The sequence below is a fragment of the Carassius gibelio genome, chromosome A11, assembly GCF_023724105.1.
Source record: "Carassius gibelio isolate Cgi1373 ecotype wild population from Czech Republic chromosome A11, carGib1.2-hapl.c, whole genome shotgun sequence".
NCBI classification, from domain to species: Eukaryota; Metazoa; Chordata; class Actinopteri; order Cypriniformes; family Cyprinidae; genus Carassius; species Carassius gibelio.
This window is the reverse complement of record NC_068381.1, coordinates 11601185-11614091: the sequence shown is the minus strand read 5'-3', so window position 1 is coordinate 11614091 and position 12907 is coordinate 11601185. Positions and strand designations below refer to the sequence as shown.

Here is a 12907-nt window from a genome sequence, read left to right as displayed (position 1 = left end):
GACCAAATGAATAAAAAAGTAAGTTAATAGAAGCATAAGTCATAAAAGAAGTATGCTGTTTCAACAGACGAACCAGTTATGACATTACAAACCAATTTTACTAATTAAACATGGAGTGAACCATTCACAATGAGATCAATAATAAGGTGAATTTTCATTTTATTCTGACTATAATTAATAGCCAGAAATTGGCCAGAAATAAGTTATTCTTCTGCTCTGCAGATTATGTGTGATGCCGTGCAGCATGGAGATCATCTGACCTCTGTGCTTGGCCGTATCCGTGCCGCGAGACGGGTTGTTCTTGTGCAGCCCCTCCAAAACATCCTGAACCCTCCAGAACTCCTTCTGAATGTGCCTGTGTACCAGCTCACTCTGGGAGGAGAGAGAATCTGTTAGACAACTCAATCATTGAAACAGAAAGATACGTGCATTATTAAAGCACTGTCATTAAAGTACTGATTGCATTTTTCATTTGCATTCAAAGGATTTGAGCAGTTCTTGTTGCATTAAACAGATCTTAATTTAATATTCAAATGAAATCTGTACCATCAAGGTCACCTATTTTGCTACAATAATGCCCCATTACACCATATCAATCATGTGAAAATGACCATGCAGTGGAGGCCATTCGCATGATAATTGCATGTGCTCATGATTTGCCTTAATGGAAAGATGGCAAATGGCTTGTAGTGCAACATTTCAATGTTTCCTGGTAACTAATCATGATGATGATAAATTTGGAGCCAGTATCCAACATACCTGCCCTCCAGCATTCAGGTGCTCCCATAAGTCCCCGTGGATGCTGTTTACTTCATCCTCTAGTGCCTCAAACTCCATACAGGTGCTGGTCAGGGCCTGGGAAGTACAAGTAACAAAAGAAACAGCAACATGTATTTAATCAAAAACATGAGCTTCTGTTATGTGTTAATGTGTTTTCATAAAAGTGTCAAATTTGTCTGGTTTCCTACACTGGAGGCCTGAGACAGCTCTCCTCTGATGTTAATCAGCTTGTTTTGTAGACTCTCCTTCTTCAGCTGAAGTTTCTCCATGGCCAGCGGCTGGTTCCTGTACAGCTCCATCTCCTGATGCGTGGCCACCAGCACCCCCTCTAGGCTGTCCTGGAAATTGCAGAAAGCAGTCAAGTATGTAAGGACAGTAGTTTTAGGCATAATTGGGTGGTTTATATTGAGAATGTAATATTAAATTAATGCTTTAATATTTGTTTAAATATTATATTAAAATGTATTATAATAGTATTTCATAACAGTTTTTTAGAGAACTCCTAAAAGCTACAAATGTACCTTTTCCATTCGCAAGCGATGCACTACAGCCTCCTGCTCTCTCACAAGTCGATTCTGCTCACACAAGCCGTCCAGAAGTTTCTGTACAGAGACAAAATGAATGAGTTCATGGGTCTGTTTAATTGAATGACAATGATTTGCAAAGCTGTACATCTATGCACGTCTTTGATCAGACAACGTGACGTACACTGGTCTCAATCTCATTGCGCTTCAGTGCGGGATGAAGGTCACTGTACACATCATGGAATGGAGGCACCTATAACAAGAGAGAATAAGTAAAATGGAAATTATAGTGAAAATTTGTCTTCTCATTTGAAAAGACCAGCAGTTTTTGAATAAATAAGGAGTAAATAAGATTTAAAATACTAATGAAAAAAAAACAATCAATAAAACAAGACTAATAAAAATAAAAAAACGAATGAAATTGTTTTTAATTAATTATTAAAAATTAAAGACCAAAACCTTTCTAAATAAATAAACTCCAAAACTTATAAAATAAATAGCCACTGCAATGTGCTGTTTGCATTATTCAGCAACCAAAAACCATCCCAAATGCTATGTCAATGATTAGCCCCACCGTGTGAAGGCAATCCACTGAAAATGGCTTTCTTGCTTGATGGTATGAGTGGATGAGGCAAATACTGTACACAAAGGACAATAGCAAGGCGACACAATACACAATGACCAATCAATGGAGGATGTGATTTTGGGCAAACAAGCACTGGAAATGGCGGGATTCAGATATTATAAATTAAAGCAAAAAAACTTGTGGCTCTCATAGCTGAACTTAAAAGTTAAGGCTCTAAAACGAAATCTCTGTTCACTTAAACCTAAAGCACTATTAAAACAGCCAACATGCCACATCGACCGGGATGCACAGAGAGAGAGGCAGGCTCCGTCACAGCCTCAGAACAGCCTCGTGTGAGCCTAACTTTTCCAGAAAGAGGCTGAACTGAGCTTCAGTAGTGCAGGAATAGCAGGTAGAACAGCAGCCTGCCTCTCTGGACGAGTCTCGACTCTCTTACTTGTGAAAATAGTTTTGCTCGAGGAGAGGAACGCTCAACCATTCTGGTTACCATGCCGATTAGGTGATCACCATCTGTCATCTAGGGCAGAACACAATTTCATTCACCTGGCTATACGCCTGACTCTAAATACGGCCGACTTTGATGGAACCTAGCTTATACTTACAATGTCCACAGCAGACAGAGGACATACTGTAGAAGAGACCGGGGCAAGTTGTCACACTATTTATAACTGTAGCGAATATTTCTTATGGTAGGTTTATTTTTGAATGTCATTACACTATACTAGTATTAAACTGTGGTGCAGTCATGTTTCTAAAATAAATATCTTACACTCACCAAGGTTGCAATCACATGATGAAAAATTATACAGTAAATATACAGTAAAAATAATACTATTGTGAAATATTATTAAAATGTAAAATCATTTCGGTTTTTCTGAATTTTCAGTAGCCATTACTCCAGTCTTCAGGCATATGATCCATCAGAAATGATTTTAATAATGAAGCCTTTCTAACAATCAATGTTTTAAACAATTGTTGTTTTATATTTTTGTTAAGCTGTGATTCACTTTTCTCGGGTTCTTTGATGCTAAGGAAGTTAATGTCTCTGGTTTCTACGCCATTTAATAAACATGACTTATTTCAAAAATACAAATTATAATAGGCATATCAACAAAATATAATCAGTAAAATAAATTAAACAATTCACAATTCACAAAACAGCAAAAGAAACCGTAATTAAAGGAATTATTGTAAATGTATATTTTACTAAATGAAAACATGACAATTTGCCCCAATAAAAAATGTTGGGTAAAAATTCCTCAATCTGTTACTAAAAAAATCAACTAACATCAAAATAACGATTTAAAACAGTTTTATCAAGATTTTTCAAAACCAACATAAGAAAACAACACTGCTAGAATAATCACATATTTGTGACTCTTGACTCAGAACCTTACAGTTCTTGAGATATAACCCTCGTGACAACTTCCCCATGTGACAATTACAAAGAAGCCTTCCGTATATAGAAGCCGCTGCTGTTAACATGCAGCTGTTATAAAATTAGAAAACGCTTTCAAATCAATGTGAGAACTGACACAGAGAGGAGACAGGAGAGAAGTGAGAGCAGGAGGTGGAGCTTCAGAAAAATGTTTGAGAGGACTGTGACTACTTAATGACATGGTTGATAATGTCTTGAGGTGGACAACTAAACAACGGTCAGTTTGTTCTTTATCATCCTTTAATGTGAAGCCAACAACCAAAAGCTCTCTTTGAAAACTTAGTGGGCCCTATCTTGCACCCAGCGCAATTGACTTTGTACACCGACGCATGTGTCATTCCTATTTTGCACCTGCGCAAAGCGCGCTTTTCCCTCCACAGAAGCACGTCGCTAAACTAGTGAATGAACTTGCGCTCCCTGGGCGGTTCAGCGCAAAAAAGGAGGCGTGTTCCGGCGCAAACAATCCCTGGAGCTATTTTGCTGTTCCATTAAACAATTGCGCCACTGACCAGAAAAAAACTAGTCTAAAGTCAGTGGCGCGTTGCGCGTTGTTCATTATGCTATTTTAGGGGCGCATGCTTGACCATAATGTATAGCGTGCACAACGCGCATACACTTTGCTCATGTAATCTACACAGATGCAACAGTTATTTTTGTAAATCATAAATTGTTACACTAAAAAAATATTAACACATGAGATGACGGAAATCATGACGCTATTTTGGGTGGGTTTCTCCTCTTCCCCATACAACACAACTTCTCTGTCTTTCACTGCTCTTACAAGAACATCAGTCTCCTCGGCTGTGAACCGCTCCTGGCGTGCGCCTGGTAAATACGCCATAATAATAGCAATCCATAATGGAACTTGCGCACCTGCTTTTAAAGGGAATGTTGGATGACGCTCTGATTGGTTTATTTCACGTTACGCCCAAACCACACCTATGAATAATGAAGCTACTTCAGACCAACCCATTTTAGATTTGCGCCGGGCGCAAGAGGCATTTATCCCGCCGGGAAAATAGCAACAGCGCCGAGACCCGCCCACAAAGTTACTTGCGCTTCGCGCTTTGACACTTGCGTTTCAGATCGTTTAAATAGGGCCCAGTAAGTTGCCTCTGTATGTCTATATGCAGCTGCTTTCTAAAGAAGCATCCTTTTTATTATTAATATAAATATATTAAATTATTTAACAGACGCTTTTATCCAAAGCAACTTATAGTGCATTCAGGCTAACATTTTTTTTACCTAACATGTTCCCTGGGAATCAAATCCACAACCTTGCACTGCTAACGCAATCCTCTCCCACTTGAGCCACAGGAACATATTCTTTTCATGCTTGAAATGCTGCTTAGTTGAGCAGCTCACTAGGTTTCGTAACAGAGTTAACGTGTTGTCAGCATTGAATCTCAGTTTGGTTGTTGGATCGAGCCTCCTACCTGCTGATCAAGGTACTCCAGGTTCCTCTGAAGCTGCACGTCTAAAATGTCCTCCTGATGTGTGCAGTGAAGCAGCAGCAAAGCCCAGTGTGTTAAACCCAGCAGCAGCATACAGCACGCAAAAGCATTGGACGGAGAAATGGAAATTGAGACACAGGTAAGGACAGACACATGCTTATCATGGCATTGCTAATCACAGCGACGCGTGGTGCAGCACGCTCATACTCATAAGACCAGACAATTGCATGCCCTCATCAATCATTAATTAGCAAAGCTAGTGCACTTGATCTGCTGCACATACCAATGATCAGTCACGTGATCACATGATTTCTGGTTCTCAATTGACAAGGCTGTAAATGGATGTACCATGCTGAACACATTCACAAATGCTTAAAAGTGTTGACTTACCATTTTTCTATGGACCGAAGGGGATCCTGGGTAGTTGTAGTGGTACATTCCTTGACTGTAGGAGCGACGATCTCCAGTGAAATCATACTAAAACAAGAATAATAATGATAATTTAAAGTAAGACATAAAAAGGCAAGATCTGCTTGAATATATGCTATTATATGCTACTGTATATTATATTATATGTTTTAATAATAAACGGTAGTGTTAGACAAGAAAAGGCAGGTCCCTCTGTAATATTTTGGTGTTGGGTAATATAATATAATATAATATAATATAATATAATATAATATAATATAATATAATATAATATAATATAAATCATCACATATTATATTTACTTTGATTATTTAATACAGGAGTGACTATCTTCAGGGAAATAATATTAAAACAAGAATTAATTATGGTAATTTATATATTATAAATTGTCAGTGTATAATATATTTTGCAGTTCTTGGCCAGAATAAATTGTAATTGTCACAAGATAATTGGTTATGATACTAAGTTGCTTGACAGGTGCTTTACCTTGGGTGAGCTCAGTGACCTGCGGAGCCCGTACACTGAGGGGTCAGCATATATACCTTCCTCACTGATTCTTCCGGGTCCCCGATCAAACCTGGCGCTGGTCGATCGGGCAGGTGAGGCGAAGCTGTGCGGAGAATAGTGTCCTCCTGATGAAGAGGAGGGTGAACGAGGGACTGACCGTGAGCGTGGCTGTATGGAAAGCCCTCTCATAGAGTTCTGTGCTGAGTCTAACTGGGGGTAAAAGGCAGGACCGTGGGGTCCCATCATCCACTGCGGGTCTCGAGGTTGACCATATAAGGGGCCGTCTCGCAATGACCGCTTCCTCTCTTCCATGGTCCAGTGAGGAGGTGGTCGGTTGTATGCAGCAGACATGGAGCAGATGCTCTCAGGCCGCACACCCGGTGGGTAGAGGGGATAGTCATCCACATACGGAGGGCCGCTGTACACACCGTAACAGTCTGGTGACATAGCGCGGTTTACTGTGTAGTACCTGGATGGACTAAGAAGAGGTGTAATTATCATTCAAAGAAAACTGAATTAAAATGTAAATAAAAATACACTACCATTCAAAAGTATGGGGTTTAAGAAGTCTCTTATTGGTGACAAGGCTGTATTTATTTGATGAAAATATAGCAAATACAGTAATACTGTGAAAAATTATTACAGTTCAAAGTAACAGTTTTTTTCTATTTGAATATATTTTAAAACATAATTTGTTTCAGTGAAGACAACACTTCATTTTCAGCAGCCATTATTCCAGTCTTCAGTTGTGCGGCTGATTATTTTTGTGAAAACCATGATGCATTTTTAATTTAGGATTCTTTGACACAGCAATAAAACTAGACCGCAGAGAAATTAAACGATAATCAGTTTAATGTACCTGTTCTATTTAGTTTAGTTCAACACTGTCAAAAAAATAGTTTAACACATATTAAAACTAAACTAAACTTACTAAACGTATATATAAAACTAAACTTACTAAGCTTATATATATATATATATATATATATATATATATATATATATATATATATATATATAAACTCTAAAAACCCTGCTGGGAAGAAAATGCTAAGGTTTGGAAGGCAGTCTGGACCTCACCTGCGGCCGTCGTCCTGAGTCACTGTGGTCCGCCGCTGGTTGACCCACTGCTGCAGCTGCGTCATGGAGCTCTTCCTCTGGGCGAGTCTCTCCGGTGCCGTCCTAGGCACAAAGCCCCTCCGCATCACAACATTCTCCTCATGCGGCTCCCGCATGTCCCTCACGTTGTCTTGGGACTGGTATCTTGAACCATTGGGAGGACCATAGGTACCCCAGCCGTTGGGGTGATGGGGTGCCAGGCCTCCTTTCTCCCCTATCTTGCCCTCTATATAAGAGGTAGCTGGGGTCACTGGGGTGCTGGGCATGGCTTCTCTGGTTTCTACGCCGTTAAGCTCGTGAACATCTATCCTCTGGCCGTTCTCTGCATGAGAGTTTGGCTCGAGACGTTTGGCTACTACGTCGTTTTGTTCTGCTGCATGGACATGCTCAGATTGATTTCTGCAGAACAGCAGGAAGGAGAAAGACAAAACATCTGTTTTAAAACCCTTTCATCAACAGAGTGATACTTTTGATCTGCTCAGTGAAATGTTGTTTTATAAGGAGTGCACATGACTGGATGTTCCAGAGTACCAGGCTAGCAGCATTAACGACATACTCTAATGCTCCATCTGTGCTATTTCTGTTGTTGCTCTGCATGTATCTGTGTCTTTTAAGACATTAAGACATCCAAAACCGTATAACATTCAACTATGAAAAAAGGGGAAACCTTGAAGAACTACTATTTGAACTCTATTTAAAAAAAATATTATTTGTACTGAATAAAGGTTCGCAAAAGCACCATAGTTTACATTTTCTGTAGCTCTTGTCATTGGACAATACGTTTTATTGTTTGGCCGACAAGTGTTGCAAACGGCACTTTTATTTTGACATTGCTGAAAACATGGTGCCTGAGTGCAGACGCACAGAAAACACACATGGATGCACTTGAGAAGCCAACTATGTGGCCACTATGTGGTTATATTATTTATGCCACATCACTTTGTAGTACATTTAAAATTAGCATTGCCTGGTTTTTATTTAAGAAAAATAAGATTCCTACACAGCATGTTACTGGTTGCTTACAATGATTAATTCCTTTTTAGTTACTTTTTTTAAACAATTTCTTCACTTTTGAAAAGGCCAAAACTTTACTTCACAACATTCAAAAGCATAATATTGTACTTTTTACTCCACTACATTTCATATTAAATATCACTGAATTCTTAATTTAATTAACAAATCTATTACTTTCTTACTTTTGCTCAAGTAAAAGTAATTAAGCGATTTGCTTGAGTACAAGAAAGTGCTACATTTTTATTGTTTTTAAGTATTAAATATAATATACAATATTAAATGTACTTGAGTAAAGGAAAAATAGTTCACTACTTTCCGCCTCTGTATGTGTGTGTGTGTGTGTGTGTACCTGGATGTGGCCGAGATGTGGACCCTGGCAGCCTCAGTCATGGCTTGGATCCACTCCTCTTGCTCTTTCTGACTGTCTGCACTGAAGAAGTATGTACGAATTCCTGTGTGCTCAACCTGCAAACAGAACGCAATACTAGCCTTTAAATCCTCACTTTCCTCTTCCTCCTTCTGCTCCTCTTCGCTGGTTTCACACCACACCTGCAAAAGAAAAAGAGAGAATAAGAGAATATTACTGTACTGTCATATAGCCACTCCCAGTGTGCAAGAAAACAACTGCAAACCAAATGCCACAGGGACAACAGAGCATGCAAAACAGATCCAACAGAACTCATGCAAAATGCAGTGCATGCAAACAAAAAAAATCGGTCATGCAGTGACCAAATTTCTCATGTAAAGTCATGAATCTAAATGTGTCGATATTTAATATGCAGCACAACACTGGAGAAAAGTGTGCTTTGTACATGCAGATCAAACAATTAAAGTGATTAAAAGTTCAGCATTAGCTGACATGCGATTGAAGACTTTCAAAAAGTAATTTAATCCAGTTTAATTATTGTCTAGAAACAACTGACATTCATTTTAGACTATGACATGTAGAGGGTTGAAGATACTTATTTACTGTTGTCAACATAATTATTACTGTCAGCTCATGTTAGGAATGTAAGCAGGTGAGTCTGATCTTGATTCTTGCCATGCAGTTACTGGAGCAAAAAGAGGTGCTCTGAAATACCTACTAAATGTGGCTCATCCAAATATTGGAGGAAACTCACTCAGGGGTCCGCAAAGATGGGGGGATTGGGAACAGAGGAGAAAAAACTACATAAGGATGACTAGATCAAATATTAACTTTAAGAGCAGGTTAGATGTGGGCAGGTTTATCATAATGGAGTGATCATAATGTGTATTAATATCCTGAAAGAAATGGCAGTTAGTAAAAAATGTGGTTTTGTTGTGTTGTTACAGATACAAAACATTAGCTTTATGAAGCACACACACACCTGACAGTGTAAAACCTTTGTGTTAATGTGTTACATTTAAATAAGCAACACAATAGATTACACACACGCGTGCTTATCCAAAACCCTGCAGTTCAGAACTTTACCACATGGGGGCAATACAGAACGATTTAGAGTTGACTGTGGACAATTCATTCAGTAGCAAACAGAAGAAAAGTGTTCAACAAATGCACAGCTAAAAGTATCTCAAAATGAAATAAACAAACCTCAGAATCTACAAGCATAATTTATGGCTAATGTCTAAAACTAACCTTTGGTATTTAGGGACAACAAATATAATACAATATAATATACAATTCCAGCTTTTACCTGAGAGACCGGTTTTCTCCAAACCATTAAAATAAAAGGAAATGTTTAAATAACTGGGGCCTTTTTTCATACTTTCAGGTGGCATCTTAGGTCATTTTATGATGCAGAAAGCCCATTACACCTCAGATTTCAATAAAAGACATGACAGTTAAACACACAGCAGGTTCTGCATGAAAAGGGTGTGTGACCACTGAGAAACCAGACAATCACTGGAAGCTACAATAATCTGACCATAAAACTAAGCTTCTCTACTAATGCCAAACATTATCAATTAGTGTCGCATAAAACAACAACCTGCACTTAGTCATCTGAAGGTGTGCCAAAATCTGTTTCATACAATCTAATAGTTAACTGCTCCACAGGACAGTTAGCTAACTGACACTACAAACCATTAATGAACAAACTGTATTTCTGAATGGACAAAACCTGATGAACAGGGTTTGTTTTACAAACACACAAAGTTATAGTACTGTATAGATAAAAATGCTCATTTGTGAAATGTCTAGTAAGGAGAAAATCCCTTAGCGTTTCATTATACCATCCATTCATCCATCAAAATAACTTTGATTAACGAGAATAACAAACCTAGACTAATCAAACCATTTATTTCCTATTTGTTTACATGCTTAAATTTCTGTTTCTCAGTGGAAGTAGACTGTCAAAACAAAAGTTTGCATTGCAGTGGTGGATCAACAAACTTACAGAAATCTGATACAAAAATCTAGCCATGCTTTTGCAAGTCTATTGTATCCCCTTTGTACCTGCCAAAAGAATGCCTTGTTTCCTTTGAATGAACCTCTCCCAGAGGAAACCGTCAAACACTCCTGCACAATTGATTCATTGCAGGGCTTGGCAAATTCTGTGCTAACTGTTTGCGTTTGATTTTACAGAGAAGCCGTTGTTCTTGTGAAAGATTATTACTATGCGACTCAGAGCTGGCACTTGCTTGGCAATGTTTGCTTAACTTTAATATAGCCGGTCTTCATTAAAACCTTCTTTAAAGTGTTTCCAACTTTACAGCACTACTTTATTTTGGGAAATAAACTGTAGGAGGAGGTAAGTGTGCAAAAGGTATCTTACAGTATACTGCTTTGGGAAGACGAATGACAAATGAACCATGTTGAACAGGTTTTTAGTGATGCTTCAATGCTTGTAAATCACTTCCTCAAAGGTGGCTTGTAATAACCACCTGAGTCGAGTCCAAGTGTATCCTAGAGAAATATTTGTGGTTTATAGAAGATGTGGCGTCACATGACAGGCTGATCTATCTTTACAGAATTCCTCTTAACTACCAGATACCCTTCTATCCAAACAAGCACAGGTGCCTTCTTTCCTTCTTTTCAAATCAGAAAGAAGAGCTGACTTCCTGTCACATAGTATGTCAGTGCAGGACTTTATTTAGTTAAACCTTAATTATGACCTAATAGAAAATGTCTGTCATCGTCGGGGTGTGTGAAGAGAAATATCATGCATAGTTCTCTCAGGAACGTGAGAGATCAATATCGTCCTCAGTAAAACCACATGCTTGGTAAGATCATAGACAGAAGCCACTCAACATCACTTTTATTGTAACTAGCCTGGGGATATAAGCCTGTGCTTGTGAAAATCGGAAAGCATGTATTAGAATCTCGTTCTGTGTTATTATAATGACGCCCTCTTTTTGTGCGTTTGGTGATGCAAGTGATGGTAACACACCAGACTAGCAGATGATCTGATAAAACTGACAATCATTTCACCTTTTTAATGCACATAAAGGAAGGTCAAGCTACATAGTCTCATTGTGTTTTGTTGTCTCTATCTGTGCCAAGAGCTCTCCGTCTCCTATGGCACTGGCACAGAGGTGCGGCCCAGGACACATTATCTACACAGATCTATTACATAGTGGTGGAAAAGCACCATGTTTACACTGTAGACTTAATCGAATGTCCAAGATTGCTAATTTATTGTTAATGTTTGATCATATATTTCAACAGGTCACAATGAAACTCATTGTAGGCTATTTCCTTTCAGTATAGTATCAGCTGACATACTTTCCCGTCTTTGCTTTGATCTAAGGCCGAGCCGAGCCGTTCAACTTGGCTTTTTTTACAAAAAAATAAAAAATAAAGTATGTTGTTACAGTTTAGATGGGATTTTCTGATGGGATTTGTTTACCATTTTTTTTCAGGTGAATCCCTCAATGGCCTCTGAAATCCAAAACCAAACAAAACAACAGTTTTAGGGAGAATCTTTTTTTTTTCTTCTTGAAAGAAACCAATTTTGTTGTGGTCTCGTATAACTGTTAGGCAAGGTTACGCAAATTGTACTTCTTAGCAAAGTATTAGTGAATCATATCTGTATTATTTCCCATACAATCCTCAATTTTAAACAAAACTGTCACATCTTGAGAACTATCTGGGAGGAAAAGCTCACCTGTCTACACTCACCGCATCACACTCAGTAGTCGATGAGCATGAGACATGGCGGGACATGTTATGTTGGACAGCAGGTACCAATGCCCAGAGCAGCTCAATGTTAAAACTGCCTTTGCTTTTTTTGGAGTGCCAGATAGTGGAGGAAGCAGACAGTCAAGCCTCAGCAGATATGGAAATGCCTTCTCTTTCTATTTCTGAGCCTCTGACAGGTAGTTGTATACTCTCAGTCATGCAGAGCTTAAATGTTTGCTGATCCTGGAGTTCAGGGATGTGAGATGTGCTTGTGTAGACAAAAAAGCTTTCAGAAAAGCATGACACCAAATGGGGCTTTCAAAATACCAAAAATGTACCAAAAATACCAAATAACTACATATCCATAACTATTATATTTAAAAGAATGCAAATTGAACGGAAAGGCTAGATGCATGATTTATTAGTTTTTTTTAATACGTTTTATATATATAATATTTATTATTATAAATATTATATATATATCATACTATTATAGCTTTATTATTATTGTGTTCCTGTGGCTCAATTGGTAGAGCATTCAAGCGCAAGGTTGGGGGTTCGATTCCCCGGGAACACATCATAGGTAAGTCACTTTGGATAAAAGCATCTGCTTTTAAATGTAATTATTATTATTATACATTTATTTAGAAGTACTTAAATATTTTATACACATCCCTTTGACTGACTTTCTTTCTTATATTAACTTGACAAGTACTTGAAAGTCTATAAAAAGTCTATATATAATAATATAAAGATTGTTTTTGAGTATTATTATTATTATATAAATCAAAAATCTCCTATCCCGCTGTCCAACCTGCAACACAGCTGGGGGAAGGCAAACAGATGCACAAAAAAAAAAAAAATCCACATGCAACATAGGAAGGTTACAGCCACAGCTGTAATCTGATGCTCTCCAACATGTTGACAAAGCAGTTAACAGCACGAGCTCAAACA

The 12907-nt window shown here is 38.1% G+C and overlaps 1 protein-coding gene across 18 annotated transcripts in view; it reads right to left on the bottom strand.

Moving 5' to 3' along the window:
• LOC128022356 (pleckstrin homology domain-containing family A member 6) overlaps positions 1–12907 on the bottom strand; it is an 80449-nt gene that overhangs the window by 11094 nt on the left and 56448 nt on the right. For 9 of the 18 annotated variants that reach the window (XM_052609817.1, XM_052609816.1, XM_052609810.1 and 6 more), the window contains 11 exons: positions 8201–8400; positions 6799–7236; positions 5698–6196; positions 5173–5259; positions 4765–4818; positions 2327–2407; positions 1489–1557; positions 1302–1382; positions 969–1118; positions 760–855; positions 261–372 (listed from right to left, as the gene is read on the bottom strand). In XM_052609817.1, the coding sequence (XP_052465777.1) occupies positions 261–372; positions 760–855; positions 969–1118; positions 1302–1382; positions 1489–1557; positions 2327–2407; positions 4765–4818; positions 5173–5259; positions 5698–6196; positions 6799–7236; positions 8201–8400 (1867 nt within the window). Of the gene's footprint in view, positions 1–260; positions 373–759; positions 856–968; positions 1119–1301; positions 1383–1488; positions 1558–2326; positions 2408–4764; positions 4819–5172; positions 5260–5697; positions 6197–6798; positions 7237–8200; positions 8401–8932; positions 12496–12907 lie in introns of those variants that run through there. The other 9 variants (XM_052609814.1, XM_052609820.1, XM_052609825.1 and 6 more) reach the window with 7 other exon arrangements.